The 26,878-nt window shown below is 41.3% G+C and overlaps 1 protein-coding gene across 2 annotated transcripts in view; it reads right to left on the bottom strand.

Moving 5' to 3' along the window:
• Positions 1-25,716, bottom strand: part of sh2b3 (SH2B adaptor protein 3) — a 59,189-nt gene extending 33,473 nt beyond the window's left edge. The window contains exons 1-2 of one of the 2 annotated variants that reach the window (XM_074670809.1): positions 25,396-25,716; positions 5,485-6,696 (exon numbers count right to left, since the gene is read on the bottom strand). In XM_074670809.1, the coding sequence (XP_074526910.1) occupies positions 5,485-6,666 (1,182 nt within the window). In that variant the 5' untranslated portion in view covers positions 6,667-6,696; positions 25,396-25,716. The remainder of the gene's footprint in view (positions 1-5,484; positions 6,697-25,395) is intronic. The other variant, XM_074670808.1, reaches the window with a different exon arrangement.
• Between the last annotated feature and the right edge of the window lie 1,162 nt (positions 25,717-26,878).

Genomic DNA, 26,878 nt, shown 5'->3' with positions numbered 1-26,878 from the left:
AAATATGCCAATATTCAAGGCGCTGGGAAGCATTTCCACCAAGCAGTCTGGTTTAGATCAGTACGGTTTGGCTTGGTGAAGCCTCATCCTGTTTGCGTCTCCACAGCCAACCGTGCCCCCTCGTGGTAGCAGGTGTGTACGTTGGATGCCGATAGCTGCATCAGTTAAATAACAGCGTGAAGCCATAGCAAGGCGACACAGTGTACCCTGCTAATAAATGAAGAAGAAAAACGTGACACAGTAAACAAAGAGCAAATATGGGAGACATCCAGCATTTCGTCTTCTTGGTGATTGGCATGTGGCTCTTTGTTAGAGAAGACTGTGTGCTAGGGATAGACCGATTATTATTATACAGTGACATTGAAATTTTGGAAAACTTTATTTACTGTCGAAAACTTTAGCAATTTATTTTTTTAAGTTTCATTTAACTTTATAAAACATGCTGCTACACATGGGAGCTGTTTAAGAAACTCATGCTTAAAGGTATTTAAATAAAGTTAAGTGTTGGAGTTTGTATTGTAAAAAAATTTGACACCAATATAATATTGGCTATTATTGGCAAATTAATATTGGCTCCAAAATATCTGATATTGGCCTCCTTGACTACAAATAATCAGTATCGGTATCAGCCCCAAAAAATCCATATTGGTCTACTTGTGTGCCATGAGGAGAAATACAGCTACTGTCCCACGTTAAGTTACAAGTCTTTCGACCAATCAACGGACTGCAGTGTTGTAGCTCCACCTCAGGGATCAGATCGGTTTTAGTCTGGCACCCCTACGGAAGAGTCCCAAAAAGTGAGATGGCTCGTCTCTGTTATTTGGGGATCTGTCTCAGAAACAATCAGTGGAAACACCGTAAAATGTGTGCCATGCTGAGACAAACTGAACTGAACAGCGTGGTGGAAACGGGGCTTTTGTTTTACCTTGATTGTGCTGGGTAAGCATACAGGAAGACAGATACAAATCTGCATAGCTTCAGGAGAAAGAGATGGGTCCTTAATCGACTTGATTTGGGTTAACCTAGAGCAACTGAAACTCTTCCTCCTTTTTTTTTCAATGTTAAAAGTTATTTAAACTCATTTGGGAAGATAACCTTTCAGTGTATGATCATGAGGGATGGATACTTTGAGATGCATAATGCAACTACTTATGGGGCCCTGTCACATTTTCTTCTTCTATAGATCTTCAGTCAAAAACATACTTCAAAACAAACCTACAACATCTTGATCATGTCTGCCTGTCCTCTTCTCCACTTGTTGACTGAACTTTTCCGCCTGTCTCTCTTGAGTCTCCTGCTGCTGTGTTTCCTGTGTCTCTCTTGGTTGGTTTCGTTCTGTTTCTGGTTCAGCTGACTGGGGCCCATGTGTGTGTTCAGAGCTTTAGTTGTGGTATGCAACGAGAGCCATATTAACGCTGCATGTTGCCATATGAGAGACCAAAGTACAACAAGTAACAAAGAACAGATGGACACCAGAGTCTGCTTGTTGGAAAAGTATTTTCCACTGATGTTGCAAACTCCTCTATTACCGTCAGAGAGAGAAAAAAGGAGAGAGAAAAAAGCAGAGAAAATGAAAAAAGCAGGAGTGTGTAAACACAAATATTTAAGTCTTCTTAGTTCAGCTGTGTGACTTCAACTCTGGTTCAATGAGGCATAATTCCACATTTTGCCTCCTATGATGGCATCTTAACAGATTTTCTTTCCACTGAAGTCTCGGATAAGGTATCAAAAGACCCACATGGGACATAAAGGCAGAGACAATGCTTTGGGCATGTCTTCTGTATGTATGAGGGAATGCACAAAGCCTAAGATCACAAACACAGATCTCCAAAAGCAATATGATACAGAGTGTAGGCACATGAACACACAAGCATCAATGAAAACATGTGGGAAAGATTAAGGCTAGAAGAGCTGGAACAAACACATGCAAACGCACAAACACACACACTCACACACGCACAGCTGCGATAAGATGAGAGGGGTGTGATTTAGACGAGGTCTACAGGAGGTCTGAGGAAACATATCCGCCATCACACTGCTCGAGTCTGTGGGAACTGACTCGGGAAGACAGAACACCACGATTTTCCTGGCACGACGCGAACCTCGTCTGTAACCTTAACTTCTGTACGTCAGATGAAAGGGAAAGTGGGACTCGATGTGGTCAGACAAAAAACACTTGAGTTGACAGAAAGTCAAAGCTGAGGGAGCGTACAAGATGACTCTGAAGATTTGAGGGAAACAGCGCAAGATTAGAGCAAATGATACACCAGAATCAAGGCAGACATGTTTAAAGTCTCCTTCATGAGGAAACACTGACACATTGGCCCCTGGTTTTTTGAGTTCAGACAAACACAGGGGACATTGTGGAGACACTTGCTCTTTCCAGCTGACATGACAAGATTCACTTCTGCAATGAACCAAGGTTACATCTCTCTGACTTGGCTTACATCTGCAATATGGAAAAACAGAATACAGAGCTAAAGCCTGTCTGTTCAAGGATCAGGAAATAAAAAATCACTTGTTTTCCTACTAAAACAACAAAAAACACACATCACATCACAAAAACACACATTTTTGTCCAATTCGTAACAAACTGAGTCAAGAAACATAAAAACATTCAGTTAAATTAACGATCATAATGAGTGTGACAGTAAATGTTTGCATTTACGTCTTCAAGTAAGCTCCATCATAAAACCTGAAAAGCACTCATTTAAATTTAGACTGGCTCTTTCATTTATACCTTTGACTTAACTGTTGTTCAGGGTTTTGCTGGAGCTCTTTAAATTAGCTTGTTTGAGTGTTATTAAAGTTGCATTTTTTCCAGAATTTGCCCTGCATCAAAAAACCTGCCTCAGCTTATGCACGGTGCTGCGCCTCTGCTGCAGCTTTCTCACGCGAACACATTATCAGTTTCCATGCAGCTTCCTCTTTTGTGCTAAATCAGCTCAATGATATTACTGCTGTTTCTCACACATAAAGGCAGGCAGGAGCACACACACACACCTCACACACACATACTTATACATACACATGCAAAAACATGTGAAAACACACATTAATGCTGCATATTGATTATTCCACTCTGTATAGTTGAGATATGTGTGCAGAGTGCAGGCAGGCACATTCACACACCTACACACACAGTCACATGAGGCCACAGATGTGTGAATCTTTAATTTCCATCCACGAAAAAGTGGAAACAACACAATATTGAACACACCACCCTTGTCACATAACGAGTGTGTTAGAATTAATTCTTTTGTAGTGTGAGCAAGTGCATTTCTATGTGTATGTTACAATGTGTTCATGCAAGTCCGCAGCTCTCCTTCCTTTTAAGGACATTTTCAGGGCCTTAACTCTCTGCCCTACCAAGATTACACACATACACTCACACACACACATACACACCCAAATACGCATGCACGAAAGCAAAAGCGAGGTGGAGAGGATTTTGAGCAGCAGTGCAGTTGGCTAACTAAAAAAGCCACATTGCAATCAGCCAGAAAATCCTGCCAATACTTTTCCATTCTGATGTATGTGTGTGCATGCACACACACTTGCACGCACACACACACTGCTGGCTCAATCATCTACTGAATAACCTCACACACATGCTTGGGGCTGCAGCTGGCTGAGGAGCTGAGGCCTGCGCTAAATTTAAAACCCTGCTTGCACATATACACATTTAAACAAACACATGCATGCAACCCCTCCTCCTTCTCTGACCCCTGTTTGTGCCAGAACGCACATTTGCACACACCCTGAAGAGACTGAAGTGTACTTTCATTGACCTTATAGATGACAGCGGCTAGGACTGCAGTCAACTCAGCCGCTCTGATTGCTGGTTACAGGATCTTGGGGGACTGGGTGTGTAGGCACATGCAGCCTTGCAGCTGGAGCCATGTGGACACATTACAGGGTTTAATGCCATAAAGCCTCAGGTTGGGAGGCAAAGACACATACTATGAATAAAAAGGACTTCCTGTTTCATTTTCAAACAACTTATTTTGTTGTAAACATAAAATTCCTAATTACTCAAGCTAAATATAAAGATCGTAGTTTTGACAATTTCAGATTTTCTCCGTCTTCTTGAGTTGATGTTTCAGTCACAAAAGAGAAGTTATGACTGGCTGAAGTTAACCTCAAACAAACAGGAAACAGTGTAGGAGGCATATCTATTTACTGAAGAGTTAAAGAAAACTCTTTGAGGTAGCTGAGCACTAAAATGTCTCACTTAGCAGAAAATATGAATCCCTGAAAATTGCAGCCTTACCAAGAAATGATAGTGCCACAGTGATCAGTGCAGCACAAAGAGATTACATTTATCTGTCCTCGCACAAACAGTAAAACTATTTCCTGAAGATTTTGTATGTTAAAGGGCAAACCATCTCTGACCCCATCTTCACAAGGTAATCAGTGTGAAACCAACATTAGCGCTTCAGCTGTGACACTGAAACTCATCAAGATGAAACCATGCTCTGATTCGTTTTCACTACTCCTCTGCTTTTCCAGAACGGGCTTTAATGTCTTCACTTCGTCACTCAGGTGAAAACTAAAGCTTTGTTTAACATCACAGAAAACTCAGTGGCTGCGTTAAAAAAGAAGATCAATCTCCAGAGGCAACGATGACAAGATAATCAACAACAGCATGCAGAGTTTTCTGAGGGGAAGCGAAATGGTCCTATTGTCATGTGGCAACGTGAACATGAAAAGGAGGAGCTGCAAAATACGATTTATCACAACAAAACAGTGCAGAGAGAGGAGATGATTTGAACGAGGGGGAAAACCCCCAACAACTGGAAACAGGAAACAACTTTGTGCCTGTTTGTTTGTGTGTGTGTGTGTGTGTGTGTGTGTGTGTGTGTGTGTGTGTGTGTGTGTGTGTGTGTGTGTGTGTGTGTGTGTGTGTGTGTGTGTGTGTGTGTGTACTGGTGAAGAGTTTAAACCTGAATATGTGAGACAGGCTGGTAAACTTCTATTTACCAACCCTGCAAAGGCTTGTGTGGGTTTTCATCTCACCGACGATCAAAAATGGAGCGACTGAATCAAACCTTGCACGGGCTGAGGAAGCGCTCAGCTTTTAACAGCTCGCTGAAAGACGCTTTGAAAAGGCTTGATAAACATTTTTAGTTACTATGCACACACACACACAGTTCTGTAAAACACAACACAAATTCCTCAAAAGCAGGCCTCTGCTGGACAAACAAGAATAGGAAGCAAAACTTCAGGAATCGATTATGTTCAATGAGATAAAAAAAAAGTGACTTCAGCTGTTTCAGCTGCTCCCCTAAAAAAAAGAATCCTCCCAACGTTGAAGGATTAAGGATTAAGGATTATAAAACCAAAGTATGTTGGCTCTTTTTGTCTATTTAGAGTCTGGTGAATTTCTTCTGGCCATAAACTGAAAGTCAACAAACGTACAGCATTTCAGGTGCATCAGATCAGAAATCATTTGAGTGAACAAGTATTTGAAAGTGCTCCTACCTTTGGAGGATCATAGAGCTCCAACTGGTACTTCTCCCCTCCTCCTCTTCCTCCTCCTCCTCCTTGAGCGTCCCTGATCCTCCTGATCAGCAGGCGGCAGCGTTGCCAGTGGGGCTGAGAGTCTGAGATAGTGTCATCCACCAGCAAGTACCTCAGTGAGCCCTCTTTACAGCAGCCGCTCACCTCTGACCTCCTCTGCCTTATGCTGCCGGGACGTAACCTACGGAAACGATCCAGGATATGCGAGGCTACCCCTGCCACAAGTGAGGGATTTGGGGGCGTGGCTTCAGAGTTCAGACAAGATGAAGAATGGGATGAAGAGGATGACAGCACCTCCTCGTTTATAGAGGAAATGCCGCCCACTCTCTCAGCGTTGTTTGGGGGATCATTGCTGTTAATTGAAGTGGGATTGCTAAGAGAAAGGTCCTGGGACGAAGGGGGGCTGGGGACGGGCCGTTTCTTGAGAAGCCGTCTCACGCTGTTTTTGATTTGACTGACAGAGAAATGTGTGACTTCAGCATGTCCAGGGTTGGAGGTTAAGGAATCAGAGGAGTACCGTTCAGATACCTGACGACGATCCGTGCTCGAGATCTCCTCATTGCTGCGGCTGCGGATCAGCAGTGACCCGCTGCCGATGCTACGATTTGACCCTCTGAGCACCACCGGGTTTCCTGACAGGGAGCTTCCAGCCGAGCATCGCAGTGGCTGCTCTTGCTCTCGCCTCAACACCACAGGCTCGACTTTTGGCGACACCACATTAAATGGAGCTGCTCCTCCACTTGGCCGGCCCGCCTCCCGATAATCCTGCACTCCTGACAGAGATGTGATCCGCAGTCGACTGATCAAACCCTCTAATGGAAGTGGAACTGGCGTGGTGGAGGAAGCACTGCTGGTAGCGGTGGAGCCCGTACTCTGGCTGAGTGGAGCGCCGTCTTTGTCGACCTCACAGCAGAAGTGCTGCTGGAAGAGGTCAGTGAATTGCTTGGAAAAGGTCTCTGGCGGGAGTACGTCATGCTGGGGCCGCTCTCTGGCGAAGCTCTGGTAGTGTCCGGCCAGCTGCCGGGCTGTGGCGATGGCGTGGAGCTCGCAGAATTCCCTCCAGCCTCTCGGGGGTGCCGCCAAGCCTGGGCCTCCTCCTGCTGTTGTGGTGGTGCCGGCTGGATGGATAGTGTTACCATTCATTGCAGTAACCAGACCGGCTGAGAATCACTGCTGCCAAACACACAAAAAAGTTGGGAACAAAAAGAAGAGGATTGAGAAAAAGAGAAATGAGTGGTTGGAGAAAAGGAGGGGTAGAGAGGTCAATTTAGAGACAAGAGTGGAAGGATAAAGGGTTTATAGAAAAGAGAGGAATAAAGTAGGAACAAAGGGGAGACATGGAAATGTAATTAGGGCCAAATCAAGATCATTTGAAGTTTTGTGCAAGAACTGAAACACTAAACTGAACTGGCAAAACAGTCAGAGCATTTCTTTGAACTACTAAAAAGTTTGAAACAGTTCAAACATTAAGAAAGGACGGCCAAAAGTCTGATTTTATCTGCTCCCGGCCTTAAACAGCCCTAAATTGGATTACATGGGCCTGCAAAGAATCTCTGGCAATCAACCAGTCACAGAGTATCTTAATAGATAAGAACGGCCACGGTTCACCAAAAGGACAATGGGTAACCGTTCAATTTGTGGGAAAAGAGCTGATTGAATTAGGAGCAAAAACACCCTAAGTGCACATTTTTAAGAAGACCTCCAGGAAATCTTGAACTACCAATGAGGTGAATGAATTAAAGATTGAAAATGAAGAGAGTACAGATAAGTGGGCTCAATCGAGAAGGCTGAATCTGTTCCAAAGTGCTCTGAAATGGATGGCAGACTTGGTATTTAAAATGAATGAAACACTAATAAGCCATTGGGCCAGACACTGAATGAGGCTCTGACAGAGGAAGTATGGTTAGAAAATTTCTCAATCAACCACACTGCCTGCTCGGCCATCTGTGAGTTCACATGTGACCTGTTTCTCTGTTCCTTCTGCTTTTCCCTCATCTGGTGTCAAGGTTGAATTTGGACTGTGATTGCTTGAGTCTACATCCCAATTTCTTGCTTCATGACTCCCTCACATCTTATTTTTAAACTCTGATTGACTTAGATAGTCCCATTTAGATTTAATGTTTGCAGCTTCCTGCACTGCTGCTAATGCTTCATCTTTCCTAATTTATTTAACCTCATTCAACCTGTAGACTGATCTTGTGGCTGCTCTGCAGGTTGCAGGGACACCATTAAAATTTGAAGGAGTGTGTGCATAAATTAAGCTGGGGGTGCTTTACCATCAACCATCCCCACCAAAAGCACCAACTCAAATTAAATTAAATAAAGATGCTGTTCTTGAATCTTTTGAGCACAAACAAAAGTTTGGTCTCTCTGTAAAGATAACACCGATAACAGTCAAACTTAATGTAACTACTTAGAATGTAGTTACTGAAGTAAAAAAACACAGGAATTAAACATTTTATCTTGGTCTGAATTTCTTTTTTTTAATTTCACGCACATGGAAGAAGATGGTATGAAACCGTAATTAAATTAAGAGTACAGGGATGTCCGTTCACACCATGTCGCACTTTTATATTATATCACTATTAGTGCTCATAGAAATCATAGATCAAACCAAACTAAAAATACTGATGAATTTATGCATCAAAATATTTCGAATAACAACAAAATGGCAGCCAAGCAGCAGCAGCAGCATACAGCCAGCTCCTTCAGCTTTAAAGTCTGATGTTTGGATTGTTTTGTTGCTCCAAAACATGAGGTGACACACCACATATGTTCACATAGGCATTAAAGGGATAGTTCAGTTTTTTGAAGTGGGGTTGTATGAGCTGTATGTGACCACTCAGGACATTAGATACAGTAGAAAGTTGTCTCCTCTCTCTCAGTAAGACACAGACTGTAATCGATGGTGACGAGGAAATAGACGCTAACAGGGAAATACCGTACCGGATTCAAAGGCTATTTTCTCTGTCTACAAGAACTAAAATCAAAAAGTAATACCACAGTTTAAGAGTACGCTACATAAAATAATTTTTCAGTGCATTAAGTCTTTGGAAATATAAACATCTATCTGGACCTAACTAACTGGTCATGTATCCTTCCGTGCAGCGCTAGTGTGCTCCCTCCCCCCTCCTCCTTGATGTTTCCTCTGTATTCCTTTCAGTAGCCATCTGTAGCAGCTCCTCTTCTGTGTGCTCCGGTTCATGCAGGTATCCTTTTGGTTCCAAAGCGAATGGAACTTCATTGTCGCAGTCATAGTCACTCATTTTGAGTTTCCTACGCTGCCTCACAATCCTTAGAGCACAAACAAAAGAATTACGATACTTGATCAAACTTACACAAGGCTACAACCGGCGCCCGAAGCATAACTTGTTTACAGTCCCTACAGCTGAAAGGAGGAGGGTGACGGAGCACACTGGCGCTGCGCGGAAGGATACATGACCAGTTAGTTAGGTCCAGATAAATGTTTATATTTCCGTAGACTTAATGCACTCAAAAAATATTTTATGTAGCACACTCTTAAAGTGTGGTATTACTTTTTGATTATAGTTCTTGTAGGCAGAGAAAATAGCCTTTGAATCTGGTACGGTATTTCCCGGTTAGCACCTATTTCCTCGTCACCATCGATTACAGTCTGTGTCTTACTGAGGGAGAGGAGACAGCTTTCTACTGTATCTAATGTCCTTAGTGGTCACATAGAGCTCATACAACCCCACTTCAAAAAAACTGAACTGTCCCTTAAAAATAGAAAATCGAAGCATTGAACATTGAATCGATGTCGAATCAAATCAAATCGCTGCTACTTGTTTTTCGTCTATCTTTTGTTGTCATTCTGCTTTTATTGCTGCAAAAATTACAGGATGGGTTCATTCATTTTACCTGGGTAAGCTTTTTGACCCTGCAAAATCCAATATGTTGTGTTTATCTTAATATGAATATAGAAAATAAATAAAGAAAGGGCCATAATGCTGCAAATTAGCCGTAATTATGCAAACATTTGTTACACTAGCAGTCTTAAGCACTCCTGAACAAAATCTGAAGGTTGGGAAAATGCAAAGCACACTGAATGTCAGCAGTTTAAAAAGCTCTTGAACAGTGTACTGTATACACATATGTAGCATTTAGTCAGAAAGGAGATAGTGGTTTAAGTCAACCACGATTTTCAACAGAAGAGAGGAAGCAGCATGCATTCCTAAGCACTCAGCGAGAGGCTCACCTTTCTCCTTCATCTTGTCAATCGTTCTGCGGTTCACCTGACGTCTGTTTACACTACTGACCCTGAGAATTCATGTTGACAAGAGTTTGGGAGGAGGAGGGACTCGTTTCTGAAGAACCACAACTGGCCGGAGCTGATGCAAGAGTGGAGCTTCTTGGTTTACACTGACAGCTCAGAGATGATTCAATGTTGAATAATCAGCCACAGACTTACTTGATTTTCACAGTGGTGTAAAGCAGCCACATCAAACTTTTAATGTTCCTCAAATTAAGTAAATCAGCAGTAAATTGCTTTGTTTTTTTGTTAAATATTTTGTGGATGAAATTCAAGACGCGGTAAGATTTTGAATTTTACTTTTTATGTAAATCACAGTTATAAAAACAGGTAGGATAGCTCACCATGCAGGAACAGCATTATTTTTTTTTAGAGAACTTGAGGATGTTTTGGAAGCTCTAAGCATGCATTATATTAAAATGCTGCACCCATGCTTTCCTTTTGTTTAATCAATATTAAAACTACGACACATGCCCACAGTACATACCATATTTCTCCAGTGCAGCAAAGAAGGGCCTTTCTGCATGCAGGAAGTATGAATGTGTATGTGCATATGTGTGTGTGTGTGTGTGTGTGTTTGTGTGTGTATAAGGGGGGAGGGGGGTGGTCGCGGAGGGGTTCAGGCTTTGGTCCAACAAGATCACAGAAAACCACAAGAAATAAGGAGGGGGGGGGTCGTTGTGGTTGGGCAGAACATGGAGCAGCATGTCTTGTTATCTCTCGGCTAACTTCTCCCTCCCTCTCCACGTTCTGAATGACGACAGTCGGAGACAAACGTGAACCTGAATAAACGTGATTTCTCCAGATCAAGTCAAGGCCAAGGTGGCTTCATATTTTTTTCAGCGGACAAACTGGAGACCCTCGCACGTCAGCGAAGGAGTAAAAAACTTGGCAGCATTAAATGTTGCGTCATTAAAGTTCCTGGATGCACCCTGTCACAACAACTAATCCCCTTCCTGTGCTTTTAGAGCATGCTCAGAGCGTGCCGCCTTGTGCCCCCACAGCTGGCCCCCCCAGAAGCCGGTTTCTATCTGCCTGGCCAGCCCAGGGATGACTCAGCACTGACTGACTACAGAGCATGCATACACAGACATACAGTACACCATACACACACATCTGCAGGCACACACATCCTTCGTTGGATCCCTCTTGGGGTTTGACAGCCTCTGTTCCCATGCTTTCCTTTTTTTTCCTCTCTATTCATCCTCTTTGTCCTCTGTTATGAGGACTTTCAGAGGCCTTACTTTCACCTGGACTAAGAGGCCTAACAAGCTCCACATCCAATTTATGAGGAGACAAAAAAAATCTAACACAGTTTTGTGCGAGATAGCAAAACTTCCCTCCAGAGTCAAAGTTTCTGCCTGCCCTCTTTTCTCTCTCCCTCACCATGCTCATCACTCCCTCCTCTTTCTCAATGCCGACATTCTTCTCTGTGACACAGACACAGTGATTGCTTTCTTCAGCTCTCTTGTGCGCTTTCCAGAAATCTAGCACAGTTTACTTGCTGCATCACACACCACAGGCAGCCTGAGAGAGTGCTATGCCCAGCAAGAGAGTGTGCAACAACTGGTGAGAAAAAATGCAAAACTAACATGTGCTACTGTGTGAAAACCCAATCTATGACTGAACCATGCGGGCTGCAGCTCAGAATGTGACATCCTTAACACTTAGACGTCATTCACCTTTGTTGGACAGCTGTTAGAGCTAGATATTTGTCAGGCTGCAATTTGTGACGAACTGTCAGCTTTATGCGATAATCAAAAGTTTGCTGAAGAAATTTCATGTTCTCTACTAATATACTCTGAAATTTTAGTCAAAGTGTAATCATTGCAGTACACATAGGATGTTAACTCTGCAATTAAATCATCTTGAAATAAAAGTTCAAACTTGATTCTAAACTGAGACCTAGATTAGTAAAAATGTGCCCTAAACCAAATCTGAATAAAATATAACACAACTAAGAAGCACAGCTCTTACCTCCCCCTCCCAAAGTGTTGCTACCAACACCAGAAGCGAAAGCGAACTGACATTTTTTTTCTTGGGAACGCGAGAGAGTGATTTTAATCAAGCAGGAAGGAAACAGGATGCGTTTAAGGCACACGAGAATTGATCTTGTCAGCACGAGTAACCTCATGACTTTTGTCAGCTCACTGAGTTGCAGCTCAAATCAACCTCAGGGCACACTCAGGGGGGTTGAATATGTGGTGCTGTGGTATGGTTCTGCTGCCAAAATGCCCAAACATTAACATGGAAGAGCTGGCGGAGAGCCTGATGTGACCACAAGTGAGCAGAGTCCTCCTGATGAAGGACACTAATGTTAACCTGAAGCTGTGAGCTCAGAAAACACTGACAGCTCCAGCTCAACGATGGACTTTAAATAATTTATAGAAGACATTAATTCTGTGCAAAACCCGAGACCTTCATATCAACAAAGACACACATCGACTAAAGCTTATACAACACAGAATTATCAGTGCCGCTGGTGGAAGCCCTGTTACAGGGAGGTCCTATTTATATCTCAAAAGCTTGGTATCAGCTCTCACACACCACTGTGTGCTCCCCGTTGTCCCCAATTGGAAGCAGCTCTTGTTTGAAGCTACAGTCTCTCTCTCTCTCTCACACACACACACACACACACACACACACACACACACACACACACACACACACACACACGCACACACACGCACACAAAAGAGGTCTTTGAGCTTTCAGGTCATGTATTCATAGAAGAAGCCAACTGTCAGGGTTGCATGCTAATGTGGCTGAAAATGAGCATGAGATCTGGTAGAAGAACATGGTCAAAATGTGAAGTTATTGTTTTATATCAAATTATGTTTTTAACAGCTCAGTTAGTTTTTTGAAAAGTGTAATTTTTGCTGATTATTATATGGGGACCGTGCTGAAACGGAAATCACATATTAAATATTAAAAATTAATATTAAAAACATCATTTGGAGCCTACAGCCAGTGAGCTGACCTTTGTCAATTGATTATGTATTTATTTATTTAAATAAAATTCCAGTTAAATTCCTATATGTATGTCCCTGGGGCATTAAAATCTGAAACAACTCAGTAAACCTATACATTGTGATCGATCTATGAATTTTTTTGGAAAACAAAACAATCTAATTGTGATTGTTTTGGACAAGTATTGCGATTGCGATTAAGCATACAATTTTTTATTTTTTTGTGATGGTGGCGATGGGGGGCATTCATCTTCTGCATTATTCACTAAACACAAGCAGTGAATCATATATAGTGTGACCAACATCACAAGGATATTGTCAACAAACAACTTTTTCCTGCAGGTTTTAATTGAAAGAAAAAAAAAGGAAAACTAAAAATTTTCTGACCTCCAGTTGTCAGTAAGCGTAACAAACCACACAGTTTAAAGACAACAAAGGGAAAAGCTCTCCACAATCATTCTACTTTATGGATCTCTGTAGCTCACAGGGTTTTTGCCAGAATAACCTGCATATTGACTTTTGTTGGTTTTAAGGAAGAATGATTGCAAGTTGCTGTATTCCCTCCAGGTCTGTGTACATAAAACTTTTTTTCTTTAAGTTGCAGCCTTTGTGATTTGAAATTTGCATTCTATTAATGTTAGTTTCAATTCGATTAATTGTTCAGCTCTAGCTGCAGCTACTTGGGTCCTCACAGTTTTCCTGACAGCTTTTTTCAGGCCATTGGTAAAGGTGTAAACGTGTCATCCCCATCCGCTGTATACTTTAGTCAGTACATATGCTTATAGCAGGTAACACCATTTGCATTGCATGTTTTTATTTGTTTATTTATCTATCATAAAAATTATTATGTTGTACATTAGAAGATTTTTATTAATCCACACAATCCCTGTCACATTAATATTTACCCACTCATGACGACATGCCGGAAAAACTGTTTGTACACCTCCATTGTTCATTTGTTTATGTGTTACTTTAGAAATAAGCACGCTCCTAATCTTCATTATGTAAAATGCAATTTACAGCGAGCCACATCCTCTGACCTTTATATAGCTCCAGTCTTATTTCCCAGATCAGCCGGATCCAATCTGTTGCTTACGACTCAATTAGCCTGCATGGCATCAAGGCTCAGGGAGACATCAAACACTAGTTTTTCCCATAAAACTGGTGTGGAAAAAATAAATAAATTGGAAAATAAAGTGGCAACATGTGCATCACAAGGTTCAGGATGAAAAACAGATTCTGTTACCACCTTTGAATTTTCATTCTCTGAATCACTGGATGAATCACAGAGTCAGAGCGACAGATTTAAAAACAGGGAGAGAGTGAGGGAGTGAGTGTGAGGAGAGTGAAGGGGGTTGTAGGAAAGAAAAAAAAGAGGGAGGGAATCTAACAAGAGCAGGAAGAGGAGGAGACAGGGACAGACAGAAAGACAGATGAGGGGATAATGAGAAGGCAGGCAGGCAGTGAGAAAAACAGAGCAGAAGAAAGGCAAGAGAGGGGAGGAGAAGGCGCCAGGTCTGTGGGTGAAGGTCCAGGTGGCAAGGCACATGAGGAACAGAGACCAAAGGATCTGAGCGCCGCTCTGCCCGGGCAGCAATCACAGCCACAGGAAGCCCTGCCCTGCCCTGGCAAGCAGCGAACAGCGCACACATGCAAAGACCCTGAGCGCGCGCACACACACACACACACACACACACACACACACACACACACACACACACACACACACACACACACACACACACACACACACACACACAGTGCATACCAAAATGTACTCTTACATCAGGACTTACTCGTGACTGACTGGTGCTTTAGAGCGACAATTAAAAGGCATTGTTCTAGTTTCTGTACAAAGCCTTACTGTAATGCTACCAGATTTGTTTGAGACAGCAGAACTGTATATCTAACTCCATAAAATGAGACCAGTTTAAAGAGGTAACGAGGTCATCTTCTGCAGCGCTTCGAAAGCACTAACCCAAGAAATGTAGAGCAAGAAGAGTTCTTGAAATAGCAGATGGGGTGACAGGGTTTACCTAATAGAAAAGTATTTATTAAAAACTGCTTGCCAGGTAATAGAGCATGTATTCATCATGCAGAGAGCAAAGCATGACTGATCGGTACCAAAATCATGTCTGTTAATGATGTAGCTGGAGCAGCAGCTGGGCATTTAAGTGCAACACAAAGACAGAAAACAAAGAAGTAGTGAGGATCTGTCCTCTGTGATGCTGCCACTTGAGATCACAAGTAAGCTTCAAAATGACGATCATAACCAGTTACAGTGACTGCAACACTTTCACCTGGGGCTGTAAAAAAACAGCTTGAAATATAGTAAATAAAAGAGTTTATTCAAGCTAGCTCTCCAGCCCATAGAATGGTAATGATAACACAAACTCAGTGGTGGAAAGCATAAAATTTAGGCTAACTCTGAGACAACATTTGACACATATACGCATATATGACACTGCAACAGGAAGACAAAAACACTTCTCTTAGTGAAGCACTGGGCAGCGGGTGAAGAATGTAAAAGATGATTTAAAAAAGAAACTGTACAGGGGATGAACTCCAGGTGTCCTCAAAAGATGAGGAAATTGTTGACAATAAATGTCAACATGATTTCAATTAAATGCACGTCAGCTGCTGCTCTATTTGCAAGCCCATCATCGTGTTTGTTGTAGAGCAATAGCTCATCTGAATCTGCTCCATTTGAGGTACGGTTAATTTGGCTTACCGTCTTCTCATGCACACTGTTGTGAATTACTTTTAGTGAGGCGTGTGTTTGTTTTGGAATTAAATGAAAATCGGATCGAAAGAGAAAAAAAAAAAAGGTATTTATGAGTAAAGTTACATAGTGCTATGGTTTGAAACGTGACATAAAGCAAATGTTGTAGCAGCAGGCTATATGTAGCGCTATCGGCAGCCCGGTTCTCTGTCGTATCTGTAAACTAAGTAAACATTGTCAGTCTGTACGTTGCTTAGTAGCCATCTATATTTAGCGCAGCTAGCAGCCAAGCACTCTAAAACATGTCCGTAATGTGTAACATTAGTGAATCCTGGTTAGCTATGTCCTGCCAGTCATCTACCAAGCAGGGCTAACATAACCTCACTCTTCATTTTATTGACTGACTCTCAAGTTTGAACAGACCACTGCAGAATAACTGCTGCATGCAGGATAAGATGTATATTATCAGAAACAGTTTAGTTCCAGTGTTAGAGAGTAATACAGCCCGAGTCCACCATTTATACAAAATTAATCACAGAAATCGTTTCTAGCGGAGAAAAACACAGATCTTCTTCCCACGACTAAACTTTGTCAGCCAGCCTGGTGTTGTCATAGAGACCTAGAAATCAATCCAGTCCTGCTGGACCCAATCGGGAAGCTAAGAAGAAGCATTTTGAAGTAACCTGTAGCCTGTAATATTGGTGGTGATAATCTCACTTTAAAGTGTGGATTACAATCAGGCATTTATCTACAAGGTAGGCTTTTGCAAGATCACTTAGAAACTCCTCACAGCCCCTTTAAAGCCTGTCTCCTATTTTGGGGCAGAGATTTAACAAAACAGAAGAAACCATTAGTGCAAAACCCACAAGCAACTATTATGCAAGTCTGTTTGCAGAAGAAAGGGGAAGAAATTTCCAGCATAACAGCTCCCCTTCTATATTGTTATGACAGGCAAAACAGCCTGTTCCCCTGTTAGTTAACATACCCGTTAACACAACCTGACACCATGTGACCCTTTTCTCATCCCCTTCACTTCACGTTTCATACTCCAGTGCAAGCTGCTATGTGCAATGCAGAACTGGCATAACCTGATAACAAGTGCAATAGATGCAGCTCGAAGTCGAGATTGATCAGTAACATTCAGAGACGAACAGGCCCAAAAGAAAAGGATCCGCAGCTGCAGGGACAGGGGGACTGGCCGAGCCACAGTGTTCCTGTTTGTGTGAAGTGAGATGTGAAAGAGCTTTGATAATGAGCAGAGCAGAACGCGAGACGCACACAGCTTACATAATTGAAGAACATATTGTCAGGAGGAAGTTAGGCTGAAACAGAAGATAACCTCATCTTAGATAACCTTAACCTCCCAGAGCCTGAGGAGAGCATCAGCTGATTCGTACAAGAGAGATGAAAACTCAGCTGCGGTTTTTAAGACATGGAAATCACCGATAGAGGAAATTGTGTTTTTCTCTACACGGGTATCAATCTCACATAAGAGAGATCTGCCGTAAAAGCAAAATATGAGTCATTGGTATTAACAGCATAAATCATTTTGTGTAGCTCATTGCATTACAAGAATTAACTTATATATCCCACACTTGAGCGCTCTGGGGTGAGAACAACCTTTAATAATCCAAGTTTGGTATTTAGCTGATGCTCGTACCCACAATGGCTCTGGGGAACATATTCACTAACAAAGAAACAGGCCTCTTTTCTAAATCAGAAGAACATCAAACAAATTTGTGGGTTATCCTTTAAATTAAGAACACAGACAGGAACTGTTCACAACGGGGCACGGCATGATCCAATTTGATAAAATGATACATTATCACACATTTATGAGAATAAACAATACGATACACTAAAAAAGATATCTGTTCACGATAATAACTGATAAACTGCCACCACCAGGAGCGATAATGTAAGTAAATAAAGGGCTAAATGCAGCTCAAAAATACAGCCATAATTTGTTTTAAACCATCGATCACAAACAAACCAAAACAAAAACATGAGGCTTTAAATCTCTTAGCTAGCAAAGACTTATTCCTTCTATTGAACATTAATTTTGTTTTTATGTGTAGGCAAAATAATTTTGGGTACCATAGGGTTTTTGTTTTGGCCGGAGTATTCCCTACCTCAGTGCTACTTTCCCACAACAATGCAGGCTCCAACGAAACACAATGCTGCTATTCTTGAGACGCACAGAAATAAAGCCCGGCAGCTTTATGGCCATTTCCTGTGGCCTGGGAACGGATAGAGGGAGGCAGGTTGGGAAAAAGCAAAACTAAACAAGAAAGGCTGGATCTATGACAGCAAGGAAATTGTTCAGCACAGGCATGGATTTAAAGTCGGAAATCAACTCTATGTTGGCGGATCAAGAAAACTTTCTCCCTCTGTGCTGCAGTGTGACAAAAATGAAGGGATAAGCTTGAAAGAAAACAGTTTATATTCAGTTCATAATTATTATGTTTCCAGTCATTTCCAATAACCAAGTCAAGTTCTCACCAGCAAGCATCCTTTATGCTGCCCTCCATGCTACCAATGACTAATACAAAACTTCTCTCCACAGCCTGCAGTCTATCATTATCCTGCAAAGACAGACCCTGGCATGTCTAGGAAATACCAAAATATAGGGCTCAAAGAGGCATAATGACAGGCGAAAAATGAAGTTAAGGTCTGGCTTTGGCTGCACAGTTACATGTGATGTGAGAAGAGAGAGGGCACTACGGGAAAGAGGTCAATTAGTGACTGCTGATATTAAAACAACCTTTTGTTTTCTGCTTTCTTTTATCACATTGTGTGTCCATTTGATTCTCTATGTGGAAATTTCTCAAAACTGACTTTTAAAAAGTGCATTCTGCTAGTATTCACTTACAAAATCACATTACAAAATATCCCATCAAAATGTAAATTTCTTAGTTTCACTTCTCAGTCTGTATTTAGGCCAACTCAAAGCTAGGTTGGGTCGGTATGTCTAATATAATGACTGCCATTGTTAAGCATAACATCCCTCAACAGAATACAAACGGATGACATCCCTATATTATACAGTCTTTACTAAAGATGCGCTGTCTTGTGTCAGGTGTCATGCAGCTCTCTATAGACTCTTTTCCAGTGCCTGGTCAAAAAGAACAGAACTCTTGCATGTACTGTCAGTGCAAACAGAGTATGTGTCTCTTGCTCTTGCCTTCTTCAATGAGTTAGTTTGTGCTTTGTTATTTATAGGGCTGCAGCTATCGAATATTTTAGTATCCGAGTATTCTACTGAAAATCCCATCGATTAATCGAGTAATCGGATAAAATACATTTTTGTTTAGTTAAAGAGCAGTTATTTTTCAAATGAAAATGTTTCTCTTTAAGAAATAGAATTTTCTGGTACAGCATGTCAAGAGCACTTGCTTTGGTAGCTCCAAAATTTGTAAACACTTTGACACATTTTTTGTGCCTTGTACATCTCATCAAATGTTGCGGACCCAAATGGCACCCGTTTTGTAGAATGACCCATTAGTCTCCAAACTCCAGAAAAGAAGCTAGATTTGTTGCGAGTTGCTATTTTGTATAAGAGGTAGCTTGAGGGGTCTGAACACTCTCTTAATATAGCCTCAGCTCTATTTGAAATACCACTCTTTGATCTTTTTTATAATGAAACGATTCCTCGAGGCGGAGAAAATTACTCGAGTAATTTTTGTAATCGAGTACCTCGAATCATTCGAGGAATCGTTTCAGCTCTAGTTATTTATAGACAGGATATACAAAGTGTACAGCCTGCCCTGCAAGTCATATTGTTTTTTCTGTGCAAAATGATGCCGTTAAGAAAGAAAAGTACAAAATTTAACCAAGACCCCCCAAGAAAGATATGAATCATCATATTTTTAGGGCAACTCTACTAATAAGTCTGAGTTAGTTTCTTGATCTACTATTATTTCTTTTTGTTGTATAAAATCCATCACACACTCTTGAGTGTTTAAGTTGCTTAGAAATATCAAGTTGTAGCCCGATACATTTTAGACTGCCAAATGTTTACCATGACACAAGACCCTAGAAAAACTAACACCGTCTTGCACACACACACTTTAAACAAACCGACTGTGAGTATTAGAGAACATTAAATACACATACAGTGAATAACTCAACAGTTTAGGTTTGTTTTTCAGTTACAAAGCAACCAAATACTGACCTCAATTTATTACTGGAAGCTTTAAACACAGGCTCAGTTTCTGCAGAGCTGAAAACAACAATCCATCATTCACTACTTCGAGTCGATTCATTACAATTCAGCCAATTCAAGCTCTGTAGACTCAGATGTTCCGGCTGGAGAGAATACGACACAAATCTCTGCCTGAAATCCACAAAGCACTTTGTGAATGAGTCATCCTCTCTCATGATGTGTTTCTGATTCATTGTGAAGAGCTATGATTAAGATGTGAGATATTATATAGTAAGTATATCTCTGCTACTCTTTGCATGTGTGTGTTATTTGAGGGGGCTTAGGTGGGAGGTAAAAGCCTCCTTCAGACACATTGATCGGCTGTGATTCATCAGCTGGCATCTGACTTCCTGGAAGATTATTTAGGAGTTATAAACTTTTCCACAATGGGACTAATGATGCGCTGAGTGAGTTCACACTTACAAAACAGCCCCGGCACAACATCAGAGAATCCTGTACTGGAGTCTTTTTTTTTTTTTTAAGTGTTTTGGAGTTTATGTGACATGATGCACGTAAGAGTGTGTGTTCCTGATTTCACTTCAGCTTAGATGTGACTCCACTTCTGGTAAGAGCACACACTCAAAGGAACAAACGTTGATTTGCTGATTGGATATTCAGTTGAAGGCTCACTGGTTTGAGGTTTTGGGTCCTTGCTTTCACAGTTTCTGAAGGCAAATTCACGCCTAATCACAAGAAGCAAATTTCCATTTAACAAGATATGTGATTGGATATGTGATCGGCTCAATTGATCGGCTCGATTGATCGGCTCGATTAATCGGCTCGATTAATCGGTGATTATGCCTATCCCCAATTAATCGACATTGGCCAAAATGAAGCCAATTATAACAAATTTTGTTCCACAGAGATTCTGTCGCTCCTTCTCCTGTGTGTCTGTGTGCTGGGCTGCACACTGCCCCAGTGCCCGCCCCCTCCATCCACCATTATGAAATGTAAGACTATAGAGTGACGTTTTAACATTGTGTTAGTTGCATTTTTGTGAGAGTAACAGAGATAAATGCGACTGTTAATTCACACGCCTACCATTATCTAAAGCTGCGTTTCCACCAAGCAGTACGGGTCGGTTCAGTACGGTTTGGGACGGTTTGGGACAGTAAAGTCTCATCCCGTTTGCGTTTCCACAGCAAACTGTGCCCTCTCGAGGTGGGCGGCGTGTAAGCCGCATGCCGGAAGCCACAGCTGGTAAACAATAGCGCGACGCCGGAGCAGCTTACCCCACGATTAAATCCAACAAAGAAGAAAACGCGACACAGTAAACAAAGAGCACGGATGGAAGACATGCAGCATTTCGTCCTCTCTGTGATTTTCAAGTAACTCTCTGTTACAAAGTGCAATCAAGCTTCGTTTCAGAGAAGTCTGTGAGCCGCCAGGAGACATGCAGCCGCTGTCGGGGTAAGTGACGATTCTTCTGACCTATCAACCGTCTGCAGTGTGTTGCTCCACCTCCCGAGAGCGGATCAGTTTAGTCTGGCACCCATACGAAAGGGTCCCAAAAAAGTGGGACGGCTCGTCTCGGTTTGTAGGGATCCGTCCCGGGATGAGTCAGTGGAAACGCCGCTAAAAGCGCACCGTACCGAGACGAACCGACCCGGACTAATTGGTGGAAACGCGGCTTAACGTAAGACTTTAGTACAGCGTTTTAACGTTGTGTAAGTTGCTCATTTTGTCTTTACATTTTTATCTTTTTTTAATACTTACTGTGTTTAAAGTTTGACTTCTTTATTTAAGGTGTTTACAGTCTGACTTCTTTATTTATTGTGTTTACAGTCTGACTTCTTTATCATTGGTTTACACTACAGTTCTTATGTTGACAGTTTTATAATTTAAGTTCCTTGTTTTAATTTAATAGTGTTCTGTCTCTGTCTTGAATCATATGGGTATTATAATGATTTGTGATTATATACAGTATATATCCTGTGTATATCAATGAATTTATTATATATATCAGCCAATATATCGGATATTGGTCGATATAGTGGATATCGGCTTTTTTTTGCCCCCAGTATCGGCATCGGCATCGGCATCGGCCAAATCCCATATCGGTCGGGCTCTAGGCCTAACCCACAGCAGCGTACAGTATGACTATAAATTTGTGGTAAAATGAAGCAGAGCCAACAAAATGTATTTGTTCACAACCCTAGCTAGTTCAATAATATACCATTTTATAAGACACCAGCTTTATATTGAGCGGCTAAATAGTTTGCACTTCTGCTTGAAATGTCTGAACCTCTCCAGCTCTAATCAAACAGCTGTAATATAATTGACTAATACACTGACTCAACTGTCATTCTAGCTGTTTCAACGATCCCACAAAACTTTGAGATACAGCTCATGAATAAAAAGCAGATCCCTCACTATTTTTGAGAGTACAGTTTGGAAAATCAACACTCTGCATCACATCTTTCATCCCCACAGAAACACACAAAAATCCATTAATCTGATGCTCACAGAGAGCCAACAAGCACAGGCATTTAAAGCAGCATCCTCACACTGCTGCAGCTAAATCAGGCCTGTAATCAACATTCTTTCAATGAAAGAACAGGGGAGCATTGGGGTAAACACACACAAACACACACAGACACACACACACACACAGCCTCTAATTATTGGTGCTTTGGAGAAAAACACACAGGCATGCATGTCTGCCCCCCCACCCCAAAACACTGCACAAAGCGTGCACACACACGCAAGAACTTAACCCCACTTTATGCCTTATGTGTGTGCGTCTGTCTGTGTGCGCATGTGTGAGTGTGTGTGTGTGTTTGTGGTGTGAATCCAGAGTTAAGGCTGAGATTCTTGGGATTAGCTGTTAGGGTGGCCGAGTGCTCTCCCAGTCACTTCTCTTTAACTGCAAGAAAACATGTGTGTTACATTGTAGAGTGTCCCCACTGACGCCAGGAAAGAGCTCACTTTTTCTTCCATTTCCTGCCCTCATTTGTGTTTTCCATCTTTCCCAGTCATTCCTCTCCTCTCAGTTTTTAACTTCTGTCTGTCTGCAGATTAATCTCTATGGTTCTTCTCTCCCACCCTCCCTTTAGTTTCCATTTTCTTAGAGCCCCTGAGGGAAGAGGAAGAAGAGCTGGTGTCTGATAACATCTCAGTTAAGACATGAAACCATGACATTATGTGATCTACAGCTGATAGCCAAGGTTTCAGTCCACTGAAGGCTTCCTTTACTTTTCTCTAAGTCTTCAACTTCACATACATTCATTAGCACCAGATATGTCCAAAGCCTTAATAAATTGACAAAAGTTACAGGGATAAAATTCTAACTTAACATAAAATCATTTTTTTCTCAGAGACAATACCAAGACAGTGTCTAGCTGTGGTGCATAAAATCCCCTGTAACATAATCATGTCATGTTGGAGAAAATCCAAAGAAATTTATGCGGAATAAGTGCCATTCCCATGTCTTGGGAAAGTCCAAGGCTTTTCTGCTGAAAATGAGAGTAATTCTGCTTCAGATTATCTAACCCTTCAGCCTTAATGTTATTTGACAATATGCTGTAAATATGGTCATGTAAGTTCTAAGATTTACTGTATTTGTGTTCAGTGACCTGAGAATACTGAGCATAAGAGAAGTGAAAACAGCAACAAAATTTCCCAACCGTATGAAAACAAGGAAGTCTGTAGGGAAGTAAACACTTTTCTGAAATTCATCATAAATATGTTGTGACTCTACGTGCTAGTTAGGGACTTTAAACTGCACTGAACCTTTAAATCATAGTCAACTTTGTGTCTGGGGCGGACAGACGCCGTGCAAAATGCTACGTATGGTTTAGCAACTTCCCCACCCTGGAGGCATGTTTTTTTTTTTCCTGTAGTCTGTGCTTCAATGATTCAAGGTGTTACAACTGTGACATCTCAATGACTGAAACAACAAAGAATGCTGAGCTCAGTCTGGTGCTGGGGTTACTGCAGAGGATAAATATGTACACAGACACACAGACACATGTGTATGTCTTAGATCATGCACAGGTGTATGTGCCATACACCTGGTGACTGAAATAAACTTCAGTATAAATGTGTGAAGTGAAGACTTAATGATGCAATGGCACATTATATCATTAGAGGGGTTGTTTTCTCTTTATATATTAGGCTGTATTAAGGCTGGGTGATGATGCATAAAAATACTGATTTTCTTTGTACTTATCTCTACCCACAAGCCATAAACTGGTTTTCTTTTGGGGCTTATTGTTAAAGAAAAACACATTTTAAAATAATACACTACATCAAAATCGAAGCATAAATATTATGTTGACTTAATAACTAAGATTTACGATCTGATAATAAATAATAAACAAAAAGGAATCTGCAACTATGCCTGTTCAGTATTTATATACATATCTATATGACACCTGTTGGACCCAAGTTCCCTTAAGGACAGCACAAATACACTATATGACAGCTGTTGTTTATTTTTGCTGAAGGCAGTCAGGGGTGAAGTTAAAAAATAGTACAACCTACCTGCTAGTTCATATAGGTGATAATAACAGCATTAAAGAGACAGCTTTGTTTTGGACAAGCTGACTGTCTCCAAACCAAATATTTACACCAAAAATGTAGTCCACAATGTCAGAATGAGTTCACTTTAGTACTGTGGCATAAACTTGCCCGGGAGATAAACTTTTGTGACACACTGGAAACAGATATTACGGCCTGTCGTGTCAGAATATTAAATGTTTATAGTTACTCCCCACCCCTGCACAAAAGATTGGAGGATAAAAATATAGCTTCACCGTTTCAAAGCGTGGCCACAAAGGGCAACTTTTACTTTGAAATCATATCCTCCTGTACACACACACACACACACACACACACACACACACACACACACACACACACACACACACACACACACACACACAAGGAGACATGAATAGAAGTGAATCCCTTCCAAAACACCAAAATGACTGTTTTGATTTACTGCCACACACTGCCTGGTATTGTGAAACCAAGTTGCTGCTCCCCACTTGTTCCTGTTCTCCATCCACAGTCATGAGGGGCGATCACTAACCCGAGGACACGCACACTCAGGCGTGGGATATGTACATATGTACAATAAACATCTGTCTGAAACAGAAAACTGTGACGTTTCAAAGAGCCAATAGTGTCAATCTGATGCATATTTGGTGAGGATAATAAGCAGTCTAGGGTCTATTTTAATGTCTGGCTCCATGTAGTCCATTCACATGAAGTCTCAATAGGGCTCATATTGCGACATCACCATGGCGACCAAACCATTTGCGCCAAATATTATGGAAAATGGAATGGAAATGCACACAGATTAAAAACATAAGGATGCAAAACGCACGTGTCGCCTGCATCTTCTGAACAAACTATGCCTCTCACTGTGACACTAAGCTGCTGAAGAAAACAAAATCCGTCTCTGGTGGTGTGACAGGGCTCTGTTTCTTAGGAGAAATAGTACTTTTCAGGCAGAAAAGTCTGCACCAGCGCGGCCGAACCGAGCACAACATTGACAAGATCCTTTAAACTGTGTACTGAAACATTTTGGACGGTCATTTGAGAAGAAAAGTGTACTTATTTAAGGAAGCTATGTCCACATTACTTTAGTGGTCCGTCGTTTTGGGATTATCGCTCCATGTGCTTAACATCTACTAACAAGTGAGGTGACTTTCGGAGCACTTTAAGGTGAGTAGAAAATAAAATATGACAACATACTCACATTCTCCGTTATCTCGGATGGGAACCCACCGCAGCACGACGACTAACCAACAAGTTGGACTTTGCATAACGGAAGTGTGTCGAGAAGCATCTAAAGTAACTCAAAACGACGGCGGAGAGGAGCAACAGAAACTGGACACCGGAGGAGAAGCTGCGCGTCAAAAAGCCCGTGGCTGTCTCTCTCATGGTGAGCGCACGCCACAGTTCCTTAAAGCACAAAAAAGAGGAAAGATAACTTTTAGCCACGAACTTGACGCTGTAAAAAGTGGCGACTCCTCATTTCCGTTGTCAAAAAATGTGCCGCGGTCCAGCTTACATCAAGTCGACGGAGTCTTAGCAGAGCTTCCGGCTCTGTCCTTTCAAAATACGAGACGCACAAGAGCTCGCGCAAGAGGCACCGGAAACAACGGCCGGGCATCTTTGGGTACATCGGGTCATGGGTACAACCACTGATCAAGAGGTCAGCTGCATTTTTAAATACAATGTGAAAATATTTTGTATATCCTTCTCTTAAGTGTATGCGAAAAATATACATTTGAAGTTAATTTACATTATTACACAAAGCGAAAATTAAATCTGAAAGTAAAATTGAAAATAAAACTGTCTCAAATATTGTTACCATACAACATATTATACTATAAGTATACATGTACAAATGCAGTTACATTAAAACTGAACACTGTTAAAGGTAAATATAATAATACACCTTTTTTCCAATGCAACTGTTGTATAAAAATGAAACCTTGTCCCCCACTGCTGTTAAAACAAAAATACATGAATACATGGTATATATTTTCCTAATCACTTTGTTTAGTTCTGAACTTTGCCCTATGCCATTGATACATGAGATTAATGTGTAGTGTCATTCAAATGTTAAATGTATTGTATGTTACCACAAACTACTTTTCTGACTTTATGAACAATGCCTTTTACTTGATTGACATATATTAGCTTTTCAATGTTTCGTCGTTTGTACAGGGTCTTACACACACACACACACACACACACACACACACACACACACACACACACACACACACACACACACACACACACACACACACACACACACATCTACAGGCAATTAGAGTCAACAATCATCTTGATGAGCATGATTTTTCACTGTGGTAATAAACCAGGGTATAAGCCCATATTTTTGTATAATTTCATGGATTCACAGTTATTTTTTAGAAACTTGTGTGTATCCAATGTCATACAGTTAATGGAGTAGTTTATATAAGTTTGTACATTCTGGGCACAGAGTTAAGTAAACTGAAAGAACCTTTTCATCTTAATTTCTGCTTAATTCCTTCAGCATACAACCTATAGTTGTCTAAGCAAAGACAAGACCTTGAAATATTGGGCTACTTTGTTTGCTACACCTAGCTTAAAATATATTGCAATCCAAAACAACAATAGTTGGGGAAAAAACGGTCATGATTTGCTTTTTTCCTTTGATCAAAATAGTTGAAAATTATATACAT

Source organism: Halichoeres trimaculatus, unplaced genomic scaffold (assembly GCF_033239565.1).
Source record: "Halichoeres trimaculatus isolate MK-OKI-2021-1 unplaced genomic scaffold, fHalTri1.1 fHalTri1_scaffold_5, whole genome shotgun sequence".
NCBI classification, from domain to species: Eukaryota; Metazoa; Chordata; class Actinopteri; order Labriformes; family Labridae; genus Halichoeres; species Halichoeres trimaculatus.
The sequence above is the reverse complement of the archived record's forward strand: the minus strand, read 5'-3'. Positions and strand labels throughout refer to the sequence as shown.